This window comes from Apus apus, chromosome 19 (assembly GCF_020740795.1).
Source record: "Apus apus isolate bApuApu2 chromosome 19, bApuApu2.pri.cur, whole genome shotgun sequence".
NCBI lineage: Eukaryota > Metazoa > Chordata > Aves > Apodiformes > Apodidae > Apus > Apus apus.
In genome coordinates, this window is record NC_067300.1 from 1761100 (window position 1) to 1776054 (window position 14955).

Genomic DNA, 14955 nt, shown 5'->3' on the forward strand with positions numbered 1-14955 from the left:
GATCAACACTACTGCTCTTGCTGCACGGCTGTCTCCTGAGGGGAGCGCGGCGGGTCTCCCCGCGCCCCCCGGCCCGCCCGCCATGATGTCAGCCTGGGGAGGCGGGGGAGGCAGTGAGCGGGGCGGCGGTTCCTGGGCGGGCGGGCCCGCCCCGGCCCTCCCTGCCCGCCTCCCCTCCCGCCTCCCCTCCCTCCTGCCGCAGTCCATGAGGAGGCAGCGGAGCCCTGCGCCGGCCGGGGGCAGCGCGGCGCGGCGGGGCGGCGGCATGGCGGGGCGCTGAGGGGAGCGCGCGCAGCGAGGGGCGGCCGGCGCCCCGGCACCCCAGGGACCCGGCACCTCAGCACCCCAGGGATCCGGCACCCCGCACCTCACGACCCCGGCACCCCGCACCTCGGCACCTGAGCGCCCCGGCACCCCGCACCCCGGCGCCTCGGCACCCCGCACCTCGGCACCCCAGGGATCCGGCACCCCGCAGCCCAGCGCCCCGGCACCTCAGCACCCCAGGGCCCCGGCACCCGAACGCTCCGGCACCCCGCACCCCGCAGCCCGGCACCCCGCAGCCCAGGGACCCGGCACCCCAGGGACCCGGCACCCCGGACCCCGCAGCCCGGACCCCGCAGCCCGGCACCCCGCAGCCCAGCGCCATGGGCAGCCGCGGGGTGCTGCGATGAGCGCTCCCCCGGCCGTTTCCCCCCGCGCGAATATGGGCACAGCCGTGTCCAAAAGGAAGACGCTGAGGAATGAGGCCATGTCGTCGGTGGCGGCTAAAGTGAGGTGGGTGCCGGGGAAGCGGGAGCCCGTTCCGGGCTGCTCCTTCAGGGGAGCCCCGCGGTGCCGGGGGCACGGCCCGCCGGGCAGGGGGGAGGCCCCGAGCCCCTCGGGCTGGCACCACCCGGGGCTTGGATCCCGGGGTGCTCCCGCTCGGGGCTGGGAACGGCCGCCCGGGGCAGGAGCGGAGCCTGGAGGGAGCCCCGACGTGTGCCCGCAGGACAGAGCGGCCGGTGCCCCCGCAGCCCGCGGGCACTGCCCGGGGAGAGCTGGTTTGTCTCCAGAGCTGTCCCTGCTCCTTGCTGCCGTCTCGGCTGACCTCGTCCGCAGGTTTTATTCACTGGAGCGGGTTAGAAGTGGGTTTGTCAGGGCTGGATCTTTCTGTTCTTGGGGAACTAGAAGCGCGGTCAGTTTGCTGGGTGGTTCCTTGTCTGCTGAAACAGCATCTGCGTGTCCGAGGGCGAAGTCAGCAGCTTTCAAGGGGTCTTGCTCCTTGGAATGGAAAACCTATTGCCTGGAAATCCGGACCCACCACATCTGCCCTTTTCCAGCAGTATCCCAAGCCCAGTACATTGACCAGTTAAAAGATTTGGGTTCTATTCTGTGCCTGTTACATTTTTATATTGCTTGTCCTGCAGCGTAGAATTCCACTTGCTCTCAGGTCCTAGTGCCTTTTAGCATAAAGCATGTGAGATCCTAGAAAACATGCATGTGGTTTGACTGTACCTAGGTTTTAGGAAAGCAGATGAGCTTTGCTAGAGTGCCCTTTGCCTGGGGAGATGGAAATGACCCGTCTCCCTCGCTGCAGTGCAAGTGTCAGAGCAAGCAGCTGGTGTCTCTCTGGGGACATTGGTGCAGCTTTTTAGCTGCACCTACAGCACCGTTGTGTAAAGGGGTAGGTCTGTCAGTGTCTCTGCTACATCCAGACTAGCTCTTTGCTGCTGGGGAAAAAAAAAAAAAAGGGGGGGGGAGAAATAAACTTTCCAGCTGCATTATGTAACATCTCCTTTGTGTTAGACAAAAGTGCATTAGAATAACCTGGAGTCGTGTGGAGGGCTGGAGCTGTGCTGCTGAGAGATCTGTCACCTCTCTGGGACTGTAGCTCAGCATCATGGCATCTCTGCTGTGCCAGGAGGAAGGGTAGTCTTACAGCTTGAAGTGAAGAGATCCAAAGATGTCTAGTTACACCGTAAAGAAATCCATCCTTCAAAGTCTGGAGTGCCTCTGGAGAAAGCTGTCTGGGCAGGACCTGGAACTTTTCCCCACTCTCTGGTGCATCCCATTCATAACCAGTAACACCAACGCGAGCGCTCTCACTGGTGTTCAAAGATCTGGAAGTGGGATTCTTTTTGGCAGGTGTCAGCCAGGTGTTTATACAGAAGTGACACAAAATGCTCTGTAGTTGTTGTAACGGGGCTCTGGGAGTAGGATTAGACAGCAAGTCACACAATGGATTTGGTAATGGTGAAATTTCAAATGGTGATGTGGGTGTTTGGGAGCAACTAACATGTTTGGAATGCAAGGGCTTGTTAGCCCTCACCAGGGTGGGCAGATGCTACTCAAGTAGGATTGACTGTGTAGAGTCCAGGAGGTGTCTCTGGATCCTGGTTTGATATATACCTGCTGTAACTACTGGAAAGCGGCTGCTGCTGCTGTGTGGGAGCTGTAAGATGTTTCTCAGTGATGTGAATTGTGGTAGTTTAACCAGAAGAGTTAACTGACTGGACTTGGGCTGCGGAACATGAAGTCCTTCACGAGTGTCTGGTCACGTAGACCATGGCACAGGACAGGTGCTCTCGTGTGTCTGCCCTGTGCTAGAAGTGCCTAATTGAAAAAGCCTTTGGGGAGGGCAGAGAACTTGTTGAGGAGCTCCCTCCATTGCCTCTTTGCATGAAGAAGATGCTGGGGAGGGCAAGTGTTGCTATTGTGCCTCCATCCTGGCACGCGCAGGCATGTCTCGGTCTCTGCCTTGTGAGGTCTCTGCCACCTTCAGAATTTCTGCAGGGTGATGACCCACCTGCTGAAGGGTTTCCTTCAGGCTTCCCAGAACACATTGCACACAGCTCCTCTGCTCTGTCCTGGGTCCTCCTCCGTGTACCTCCTGTGTCCTTATCTTCCTTATCTAGAGAAGACGACTCTGTAGGACAGCAGATAAAGCTACACAGATGGACTATTTTGTCCTTTCCAGGAGGGCTGGGGAGTTGGATCATTGCTGCAATGATCAGGTCCCCTGCATTTTCATGTAGGCAGCTGTGGAATCCTGTTCTCATGCAGCAAAAGGAGATGCCTTGGGATTGTTTCTCTGTGCCTCCTAAGCTCTGCCCTGTTCCTATTTCTCCTAACTTTTCTTTTAGAGAGAAAAATAATTTCCTGAAATTTACTGCAAGTCCAAGTGGCCACTGATGTATATTTATTACGTGTGGCTGGAGTGTGTGTGTGTGCTTTTGTCTTTCTTACTGAGCAGGGAGCATCATTTGTTTGCTGTCGTGAGCAACGTGATCTAAGCAGAAGGTGCAAGCTCCCCAGATTCTTAAATTAACATCTCTGCAGAGCGACTCAGGGGACCCTCCTGTCCCAGAAGAATTAATTAAGCTCTATGCAGCTCATTGTGTGCTGGGTCTTTGAAATAGCTTCTTACAACATAATGGTGTAGTTGCTCTGTGCTAGTGTTGTTGAGAGCATCCAGGACACTGACAGCTTTGGTCTCTGTAATCTTGTCTTCTCCTGGGAGAGTTGCAGTGAACTGTGTATGGATTCTGTGTCCATCCCCCAGGAGGTGACCATGGCTTGGTGCTGTGGCGTTGGCCCGATCTGAAGAGCTTGTGTGTGAGGTCTCACTGTCTTACTGTGTTTCCTTCCCACATCTGCTTTTTATTGCCTTGCAGCTCCCTGGGGCACAAGTGCTGAAGGCAGGGATGACGCACTTGTCCTTGAGTTGTGACCTTGGTGCTGTCCCTCCACTGGCAGCTCCTTGGCTCTGCTGCTTGGGCTTGGGCAGGTTCTCTTCAGGGTTCTGCCCCTGGTGTCTGACACACGCTCCTTGGCCTCCTCAACACACTTCCAAGGGCACAGACGAGCCAAAGCCTTTAGAAATGGGCTCTCTTTGTCCTTGCTGCCTTGACGCCTACAGAGCAATTCTGTCACCCCAAATGTGACAATAAATTAAGTTTTTTTCTGCAGCTTAGCTTTATGTTACTCTGGCTACAGCTTTTCTTTGGGAGGGTGTGATAGTACAAGCAAACAGACATGAGACTTTTGCTGGGTGTTCCAGAAACTTCTCTACTTGATTTGAGTCCACATGTGATTTGTCTTGCCCAATTTCAGGACTTTGGTGTCTAGTCTAAGATACCCCACAGAGTGATAAGAATTCTGTCTCACTCCCCCTCGAGTGAGGGCTTCTTACTGTGGGCAATTTTTGGCTTAGATCAGGATTCTTCATGGGGTCTAGACTCCTCTTTATTCTGCTTGTGAATTTTTCTGAGTGGTATGAATTCTCCAAGCTTTGATTATCTTGTTCTTTTAACGTCTTTCTGCTCTGTCCTTTCTCCTTCTGCCCAGGCTTTGTGACTATAAACTCCTCCAGGACTGTGGCATCTTTGACTTTAAGATCATTGCTGGCATCCAATTTCTCTTTCTCAAGAGTGAGAATTTAAATTTTTAAAATTGAGAATTTAAAGTTTTCCAGCTACCATCTCCCTACGTAGATTTTTCAGAAAACTAATATTTGTCAGGGTATTGTTACTATTAGATTTAAACAATGTAGGTGTCAACCAAGCTGAGCTGTTAACTGTGGATATGCTGGTGGTGTTCCCCTCTCTCCTTAGTGACAGGAGCAGAATTGCTGCTGTAGGGGGACGTAGGTCCTGATGATGCAGGAGGTCTCTTCTCTCCTGTTCTCCTGAGGTGCAGCACTGTCAGAGGCTGTCACAACAGATTCCTGCTGCAACTCCTTTGGGCATTACTTCTGAAGGAAAAGGGGAGGTGGTGGGTGTGTTCTTTATTTTTCCATGTAATACTCCTGAATAATCCAGGCTTTGTTCAGCTTGCTGCTGTGCTCTAAATGGAGTTATCTCGGGCCTTTCATGTATTTCTGAGTGTTTCAATACACATTTCTTCACTCAGTTCAGTCTCAGTTTGGTGAATTGCACAAACTTGTGTGCATCAATTTCTTGGAGCTGCTAGTATGCAATTAAGTCCCCCTTTAACCTAATGATGTGATTATTTCGGAGACATGAAGGCTATTCCATGCTCATCACACTGCAGTTGAGATCTTCATTATTTGGCAGCTTTCCTCCTTCTAGCAAATGTACGTCTAGACCCTCTGTGCTTTTTCCCAAAATTTAAGGTTCTCTTCCAGACCAGAGTCCAGCTTTGGCATCTAATGCCCAGTGAATACTGAAAAATGCCCTCAGAAGGGCATTTGCTGCCTGTGTTGTGCTACCCCATCCCACCCTCTGCACTCGTGAAGTCATTCTGATGGAGAAGAAGCTGAAGAAGATGGTGGTGGTCTGTCTGAGGTCGCAGCAGTCTTGTCCTTACTGGTCAGACTGGGCAGTGTAGCAGGGCGATGATCCCTGGTTGATGTCCTTTTGTTAAATCTAGCTGTGCTGACAGTTTAACATGCAGGTATGATCTGCTGCTAAAATGAAAACCTCTCTCTAGATGAGTCAGGCCTAAACTTGTCATGTCATCAGCTGCTTATCTCTCAGTGCTACCTGCTCATTTGTATGCAGCTTTTGCAGTGTCACACTCAGGGCTGTAGCTTATGGGCCCGTGTGTCTGTAAGGCACCTTGTACTTCATCTCATTTATGTGAAACAAGTTTCCTTTTTTAGCTTTTGCCTGTTAAATTATCCTGGAGTGTCTCCTGCTCAGACCAGTTGAAGGGTTTTCTGTCCAAGGCCTTCAGAAGGCTCGATGGGATTTTAACTACATTGCCTGTGATAGTTGAGACAAAACTGTGCTGAGAGAAAAGTACAGTTGTGTGACTCGTATCAATACAGTGTGTTGATAAAAGGAATAGAAAAGAATGGGATGAATAGAGGAGGAGGCATCTGTGTGAATTTTGCTCTGACTTTATTTTGATCGAGTCAGTGGGCAGGCAAGGAGAGGGGGTTGATGGCACATTAATGATACGGGCAGGTGCTGGTAAACTGGGGTGACTGTGAGCACAGTGAGGGCAGAGCATGAACACAAAAGGCTTGGCAAGGGGAGACGGGGCATAAGGAGCCAGCATGGCCAGCCCAGTCCCCTTGGCAAAGGGCACGTGCAGACATCTGTGGGAGATGAGCTGAGGCACAGCCAAGGGAAAGCTGGTGGCACTTGGGAAGCAGGAATGTAGAAAGGAACCACTGAGATAATGAGCAAAAGAATGAGTGTGAAGCTGGCGGTGTAATTGGCTGGAAAACCCCGTCGCACGTTGCCTGGTGAATGCGTCGTTGCCTCATTAGCTGTCACTAGGGAGCTGTGATCCAGTGTCCATGTTAGTTTGCTCTGAGGTTGTCCTGCAGCTCTGAGAGCAGTGGGGGTGGAATGGCAGTGGCAGAGCTGCAGGTTTGGCCTGGGCTGGGCAGCAGCAGTAGTTCTTAGCAGCTCTATGCTCCTCAGCCCTGAGTCTGCCCTGCGAGGAGAGATCCAGGCATCTCCTGTTCTCTGGCAGCATGTGGGATTTTATCTTCTTATCTCATCTGCTCGGGGAAGCAGGAGAGTGAGATAGAGACACTACAGCACCTTTAAAGCCAGTCTCTTATTCTGAGCGACACTGTTTTCACCGTGGAGCAAGGTGGGATGGAGGGCAGCACTGCTCCTCTGGCTCCAGGTGAGCCATTGGCACTTTGGGTCTTAGAAGTGCTCGGTACTGATTTTTTGAGCCTGTGGTTTGCAAGGTAAGGGTGAAGCATGGGTTCAGATTTTAGGGCAGACAGGTCAGCTTCAGTTCATGACAGATGAACTAACATGTACTAACTCTTGGAGCTATTGACTTAGTTACAGACTAAATTTAATTGTTGTATTTCAGCATTTTTTGGTGTAATTCACCATGTTCTTTCGCTGATAATTCACCTGAGAACTTACTTGCTGTTTTTTCTACATGGAATGACTGCTGATGCACAACAAAAGCTTCTAAGCCTTTCCTGAAGGTGTAAGTGCCTTGTTGGTGAGTGATGTTGATGATGCCTTGCAAGGACAGGCATTTCCATGGGAAGCCTTGGAGTCTCAGAAGTCATGGTGAGAGATCTTGGAAGTCTCAAACCCATCATCTCAAAGTGAGGCTGTTGGCAGTGCTGCATGAGATTAGCTGTTGCTTTGGCTGAGCCTTCATCACCTCTAAGATGGAGCAGCTCAGGAGTGCTCTTGCAGCTGTGTAGCCTGACATTAGAATTATAGAATCATAGAATCATTTAGGTTGGAGAAGACCAATACCTAATACTGCTAAGCCCACCACTAAACCGTGTCCCAAAGTGCCATATCTACATGTCTTTTAAATACCTTCAGGGATGGGGACTCCACCACTTCCCTGAAGTTGCCACACTCCTGCTTTCAACTTTACTCTTGTGTGTTGCCCTGAGACCAAGTCCTGCTTTCTACCCAGACAGAAAGGTAGTGGGTGCAAGGAACATCCATAAAGTGCATGTTCTCCTGGGTGGATGAACCACAAAGTCATCCCTTTGCTCTTCACAGTGAGGATTGTGTGCTAATTGTACAGCTTCCCCCTGTGACAGAGCCTCTGTTGAACTGTCTGGGGGTGCTTAGGCACAGTTTGGGCAACTGCCACCCCAGGCTAGTGTCTAAAGGTGCAGCCTGGTACTAGATGGGCAAGAGTCTGGAAACAGAAGAAACCTCAGCACTTTGTCTTAGTCTGTGATAACACAGAATGTTAAATCTTGCTTCTTGCACAGCTCCAGCTGCTCTGCTGCAAAGCAGTTTGCATTTGGCTGTGCTGAAATTTAGTCTCAAGGAGATTAAATTACTCTTTCTTCATTGTTCATATTGATCTCCTGTTGCTGGCTGTGGCTGACAAATGGACTTCCCACTCCTTGCAGCTCTAGTCTCTCTGGCAGGTACGCTCTGGTTTTGTTAATCTTTTCCTCTTTGGGAGGAGCTGTATAAAAGCAGTGAGGGAAAATCCTGGCTAAACAGGTTGGGATATGGTGCTGCAAAGCAGAAGGTTGTTTTGGAGGTCAAAGTCTTTTGCACTTAGATGTTTAATGGCTGTTAGGAGAGTGGCTTTTTGTGACACCTGGAGCTGGAAAGGAATGTTCTGAGGCTGAGCACCTCTGAAGGAGGAGGACCATGGACATGATGCCTTGGCATGGAAAATCTGGTGTGCTTCCAATAGGAAACAGAAGAACAAGCATGGCAGCAGGATGTTACAAATGTCCTGGCAATAGGAGGCTGTGTTTACTGTATGGGAGGGAATTTGTGCCTTGACCAAGATTTCCTTTCCTATGTGGGTTGCAAGCAGAAAGCTTTTCCCTGGTTGGAATATTCATAGGTTTGCTCTCCTATGTGGGCCTTGATGTGTGATAAGGCTTGAGCTCACCCTGCCTGGTTGATTCTTAATATAGTTCAGTAAAATCTCAGTCACCCACAGGACCTGAATCCATCACAGAACCAGGAACTGCTTGTGTGGGGTGGTGTGGGGATCTCTGAAGCAAGGTTGTCCAGTAATCCAAATACTGACATAGCTGGTGCTTGAGAACATAGGGTTAAGGTAGGTGAAATGGGTGTTAGTGTTTAATGTCTGAGCTGTGATAGCTCATAGGTAGTAGAGGAACCAGAACCACAGTAGAAAGTTGGGGTGATTGCTGGAACTGGGCTGGAGATGCCTTCTTCCCTGGGCTGCCAGAAGGTGTTTAACTTAGGAACTGCATCACTGTCTCTAACCACCCTATGCATGTCACAGAAACGGGGCCACAAGTGCGGATGCATTTCAATGTTTTGGTTTTTTGTTTATTTTTTCAGTTTTACTGGAGAAGCTAAAGACCAAACTAGTCCCAGGCTTGTAGTCCCACTCTGTTTTCCCCGTTGGCCAAGGAAGAACTGTGGCATGTTAACTAGGAAGCCCCAGTGCTGTCACAGTGTGTTTAAACTGGTGTAACCAAAAGATTAGGGAAGGGCAACAGCAGGAAAGCAGCAGGACACTGAACTGTTCCTCCTTTCCATGATGTTTAACCAGTACCCATCTCTTTCTCTCCTTTGCTGCCGCATGTGATGCTTGGATATGCAGAGCTGCAAGGGCTTTTGGAGAGTATCTTTCACAAAATCATCCTGAAGGCAGAAATGGCTCAGGTAAGAGCATCAACATACCTTGTTTGTATCTGTGTGTGCATGAGCTTAGTTGTTGAGAGGCCTTAGACTAAAAGTGAGTTTATTTATCGTATGAAAGGTTAGTGTAAGCCCTCAGAAGCAGAGAGGCAGGAGGAGTCACCATCTAGACCTGTAAAGCCCTTGAGGACAAAAGTCAGTTTGGTGGCTCCAGGGTTGGGTGGGTTGTGGGAACAAGTTCAGTTTTAGTGGACAAGTGTCCTGTCATAAATTCACCTCTAGAGCTGATGTCCTTGGAAGAAGTTTCAGCTGGGAAGTGAAGAACTGCACTGCACAGGCCTTCTGCACTGGTGTGTCCCTCCCAGGACTTGCTTTTGCTGGGGAATAAAAAGAGCTGAGTTACTGAGTGTTAACTGGTATCTTGGAGTACATGCAGCAATCTGTCTTTGCTGGCAAAAGTAACCTCTGGATTTATTCCCAGAGTTTAGTTCAACAGGAGTTAAAATGAGATTTGCCTTGTGTAGTTCAGGAGACCAGCATGTGCTAGCTAATGAGTTGTTTTTTTAAAAAGCAGATATTCTTCCTGTCAGCTTATGGGGAGTTCAGCTTGATGGGCAAGAGAGCACAAGAGGAACTCACTTGACTTCTAACAGGGCTGTGCCTTCTCTGTGAGGAAAGAAAACGTTCTGCAGGCAATAAATTCACTTAAAAAACTGTAGAAAATTCTGTGGAATCCACAGAAGAAGCTGTGTGAACAACTGGCAGGTTGTTCTGTAGCATTGAACTGTTTTGCAGGGGATAAAGTTATTGAATAGAATGTGACATGGAGCGATGTTATCATTTTAGGCAAACTGTGTGTGTGTGTTTAAACCTCTACAGGCAGGAAATGCCTCTTGCTGGCCCAACCACACTAGTCTTTGACAGTTGCTGAATGAGTCCTTGCCATTTTTCTTGGATCTGCTCTAGTGACCTTGAAGTTGTCCTTGGCTGAATTGTGCTAAGTTTGTGAATGGAGAGGCTTTCAAACATTGTACTGCCATTTTCTTTGATTTTTTTCAGGCCTGAGAAGCTCCAGTGAGACAGAACTGAGGAGGCTTCCCAGAATGGCAAAACCATCCCCTCTATTATGGCCATTTCTGCAGCTGCTTCTGTCAGCTGGAGTCTTTGCTGCAGTCCCCGACCCCAGCTTCCTACAGGGACATGTGTTGTCTCCTGATCACTTTGTAGCCCTCATAGTCCCCTGGGGTCATGTTCAGGCCAAGGAGAATCTCTGGTGGAGGTGGGGAAAGGGCAGATCTCTGCAGGTGCCTGAGCCCTGGGGTGTCCTGGCCAAAGCCAAGGAGTAGGAGCCTCTCTCGTGTGCACGTACAAAGCTGTTGTTTTACTCAGCCTCATGGGTGCTCGTGGTTGCTTGTTCTTCTCTTACTATAGATAAGAAGTCCATGGGAATGGAGCTGATGTGACTCCTGGATAATGTCCCACTGTTGGTCTCCCCAGAGCAGCTCTTGGGCCCTCTCTGTGCTTGTAATGTACCTGAAAGCTCTCCAGGGAAGCCTTCCCATACCCACTGCCCCCTTGGTGCATCAGGCTTGACATCATATTGGAATCCAAACCAATTTAGTTGCTGCAGCAGATAAGAATCAAGCAGCAAGAAGTACACGTGGATATACCACAATCCTTATGGAATCCTTAAGTATTGACTTGGAAATAAATACATTTCCCTAGAAATTACTCTAAATGTTTAGAGAAGAGGAAAAAAAAGAATAATCATTTTTAAGTAATCTGAAATTCTGCAGGGTATAATTTAACACAGTCTGTAACATTTCTTTATAAATAACCATGGTAGGAAGGTTGCTATCCTGTGAAAATGTTAAGAGGAGAAAATTTGGCTCCCTTGTGTTCATCTCAGTAGTCCAATAACAGAGAAGTCAACACTTCTGCAGAAATTCTGTGTATCTCAGAATTGCTTTTCCAAGTTTCTGGGCACTTCGCCTTTGGCTCAGCAGAGCTGGAGCTGTGTGATTAGCTCTCATCCAGGGACTCCAGTGAAACAAATGAAGGGCCTCTTCTGCATAAGCTGAAGATGTAGCTGAAATATAGAAGTGTTTGAATCTGCTCCAAGGCATCTGCCTGGCTAAAGGAGCAGGGAGAGGCAGTGCTGTGGCTGTCCCAGCCCACCGGTGGCCTCTAGTTAAATTCCTACTTGTGTGTGTTGGTGGCTTAGGTCCAGAAAGCTCAGCACACTGAAGAACTGAGTCTTTGGTGCATCTGTCTCTGTTCAGAGCACTCTGGGCTTTCACCAGAGTATCTTCACCTGGAGGGACAGGCCTGCTTCCTCCTAGAATAGCCCCAGCTCTATAGGGGGTGCTGCCTGCACTGCCAGCAGACTGCAGCTGGGATTAAAGCTCTAAATGTGGATGGGAGGAGGCAGGCCTGGAGTTCAGCTTATTGACCAGAAAGAAATAAGGTTTAAGAAAGGTTTAAAGTAATTGGTGAATACAGTGAGAGAAGAGGATTGTGTTCTGTGAGGAGCATGTGTGGCAGAGCTATCACTGGGACAGCAGAGACCTAAAAGGAGGAGTGAAAGGCAGGATCCTCCTTTTCTGCAGATCCAGGAGCTAGAACTCTCTTGTCTCCCTGCAGAGGACAATCCTCATGCAGAAAAGGAGGTGGATGGAATCTTTGGGTTGCCATTTCTCTTGTTGCTTTACCTGGTAATTGAACTCCTCAGCAGAAGGGTGGAGCTCTGTAACTCCCCAGCAGACCCAGGAGATCCCACTGACTGGGTGGAGATGCCAAGTATGTAGAGACTGCCTCAACTTCGTTGCTGCTGCACTTTATTCTCTGGGGATCATCCATTTTGGTTTGACATTTTTTTATCTTCAGAGCCCCTTGGCTCCAAGGAAAGGAGGTGGTATAACAGCTTCTGCATCCCACCTCTTCACATTCTACAACTGATCAAAGAGCTTGCTCTTTGATGGTAACTTTCACACCTCAGTCTATTTCTGGTGGCTCCTCCTGCAGAGCTTGTGTGGATGTGTGTGGCAGAATGACTTTGAGAAATGGAGGAGTGGTAATGAAGAACTACAGAGAGATTTGTCTGTCAGCAGGACGGGCCAGCTGCCATGTTTTAATGAGGGGTGAGTTATTTGCAAGGCTTTGTTTACCTTCTGTTTTCCAGAAAATTGCAGTCTGTCCATGCTCTGCTTGCCTCACTAGGGCAGTGGGTATGGAACTGAACATCAGCAGGAAGTAGAGAGGATTGCAGGGTAGATGTTGTGAGAGAAAGGTGAAGCGAGAGAGGGTGTTTGTTGTTGATCACAACTTCTGATTCTTTGTGTTGTGAGGCCTGAGAATTTAATGGCTTGGAAATATTGTGTGACTGTCCCTGTGCAGCTCTTTGGTGTCTTGCTTTGGAGGAGGCTTTTCCAGGTGACTGGGGACATTTACCTCACCTTTCTGGCCTGGCTCTGAGTGCTTTGACCATGTTCTGTGAAGTTACAGCAGGTATGATGGCAAGACAAATTTTTCTTCTCTTTGGTTCGCTTTCAGTACAGGGAAGCTGTGACTGGATATGAGTTGCTGGCAGAGGATGAAGGGCTCGTCCTCTTGGGATCACTCAGTTGTTTTTTTTTCTCCTGATCTTTGAGATGTGCTGAGGAATTAGAAGAAGGGGAGTTAGACTCTGCTGCAGCTGGCAAGAGTCAGATCTGTTAAGGGAGCTGGTGCTGAGGTGGTGATGCATCTCCTGCTCTCTTCCTGCCTCTGTTCATTGCTGGCTTATTCATGCAGGCTGGAGGTCTGGGAAGGTTCCCAGGAAGAGCACACTTCCAAGTTCAGCATTCATTCTGACTGCAGGGCTGTTGCTGGAGTCCTGGCTGACTCTTGTAGCTTTCTGGTACCTTCTGAAGACTTTCCATCTTGTCTGTGACATGGTTATAGTGTAGGAGTGAGTGTCCCTTGGGACAGATCTAGGAAACAGGGAAAAGGATTGAAATGTTGTGAAAGGGAAATGTAGAAGTAATAGTCACTGACCCTCACCAGTGCTTGTGGGATAGAGAGTTTTGGACATTTCCAGAGTCCGATTCCCCCACCTTAGGTGTCAGAGACCCCAACCGAGATACTGCTTTAGGTGTATTGGAACTAGGAGAGGAAAAAGCTACCCAGGGCATGGGACAGTGAAGTTAAAAATGACAGCAAGTCATCTGAGAAACTTTCTTCTGTCTGGGGAAGCAGTGATGCATCCTGGTTAGATGGGATTGAGATGCAAGGATCCTTTGTTGAGGAAGGGCAGGTGGGTATGCTGGGATTTTTTTCCTGGTAATTCTTTCTCGGGCATTTTCTGTTTCACTCAGGTTATTTGGAGCAGCTCCTGCTGGAGGAGTGCTGGGGCTGTGGGATGGAGCTTGGGCTGCCTGCTGCAGGCTGGCTGCTCTGGGCAAGCTGCAGGTGCAAGCTCCTGGAAGCAGGAGAGAGGGAAAGATCCCAGCAAGTGTAAGGTGGGCTTGGTGCTGCAGAGATGATGGGCCTTGGGCCAGAGCTGCCTGCCAGGTCTTGACCCAAAGACTGCTGGAACAGCGTGGCTACCCTGACAGGTGTGCATCAGGACAAACCAAAGGGAATTGTTGTTACCTGAATCTGTAAGGAACTTCTGGTGAAGCTCAAAAGAAGTCATCTATGCTTCTTTCCTTTGTGCATGAAGTTTCAGCAATCAGTGAAAGCATTGAGTGTGTGAGGAGAAGAGGGCACCTGTGAGCTTCTCCAAGCCAAACAGCAGCAGGTGGTGGTGGCAGGAGAAATGTGTTTGCCAAGACTGCTGTGCCACGGGCAGGGACTGCACCGAAGCAGCCACTGGAGTCTGCACCCTGAACTGCTGCTTCAGGAGAGGGTGTGAGTGTGTCTGCAGAGCAGCAGCCAGAGGAGGCTCCTGACCCTGCCAGGAGCTGACCTGGGGCCTGAGAAACTCCAGCATGAGGCTTTGCAGGTGCTTCAGCCCAAGCAGGTGAGCTGCGAGCTGTGCTTTTGATGGAGCCACGCAGTGAGGCTGCAGCTATCCAGTGTTCTAAGGGGGACCTTCAGTTTGCCAGTGTTCAGACCAGGAAGTTGCCAGTGGAGCCTGATTTGGAGTAAGCACCAAATCTGCCTTTTTCTCCAGAGGATGTTTACCCCATCCCCAGGACAGCCCCAGCAGTGTGTCTGGCCCTGCTCGGTCAGTCTGTCCCTGTGCTGACGTGGGGTGACTGGCCTTCAGCAATGGAGGTGGCTTTCTAGAAAAAGCCCTGGCTTTGGAGGGGGCCGTAGGCAACCTGAGTCCAGGGCACAGCAGGGATGTGAAATCTCATCTCTGAGGGTGTCAGGCTTTTCCAGGACCAGCCAGCACAGGTACAGTGTGGGTGTATCCTAAAATTTGCTGTGGAGTATGTTGTTTGCTTAGAAAGTTAATAAAAATGTAGATCAAGCTGTTACCATGGAAATGCCAAGGCCAGTGGTGGAGCTGCCACTTGCTCCTTTGGGTCATGTCTCCCAGGAGCAATTTCATCTGTTCACATTAATGTTACAGGCCAAATGAAAAGGTTACTCATCTGTGGGGCATGATGTCAGCACTGAGTTTGTTTTCTAGGCCCGTTTCAGCACAGAGGACTAATGGGGACCATTTTGTCAGAGCTGAGTGACCTTCTCTTTTCTTAGAGCAGCTCCTGTACCAAAGAGGCCCTTCCTTTGCTCGGGGGCTTTGCAGAGAAGCTTGTGACATGCCTTCCTTGGGAGCTGCAGGGTCAGGGTGCCCATTAAAGTCATGACAGGGCAGGCTTGGTCAGGCTCTGGGTAATCCCACAGCCAATGTTGTGTGTGTCATTTGCTCTCTTGACTCTGAAGCTACTTGCTTGGCTGAAATGCCACCGTGACCTTTGCTTAAATTCCTGTC

General features: G+C 49.9%; 1 protein-coding gene across 4 annotated transcripts in view; it reads left to right on the forward strand.

Moving 5' to 3' along the window:
- The first annotated feature begins 229 nt into the window (after nt 1–229).
- Nucleotides 230–14955, forward strand: part of NSMF (NMDA receptor synaptonuclear signaling and neuronal migration factor) — a 45815-nt gene continuing 31089 nt past the window's right edge. For 2 of the 4 annotated variants that reach the window (XM_051636537.1, XM_051636538.1), the window contains exons 1-2: nt 230–774; nt 8995–9056. In XM_051636537.1, the coding sequence (XP_051492497.1) occupies nt 668–774; nt 8995–9056 (169 nt within the window). In that variant the 5' untranslated portion in view covers nt 230–667. The remainder of the gene's footprint in view (nt 775–8994; nt 9057–14955) is intronic. The other 2 variants (XM_051636534.1, XM_051636535.1) reach the window with 1 other exon arrangement.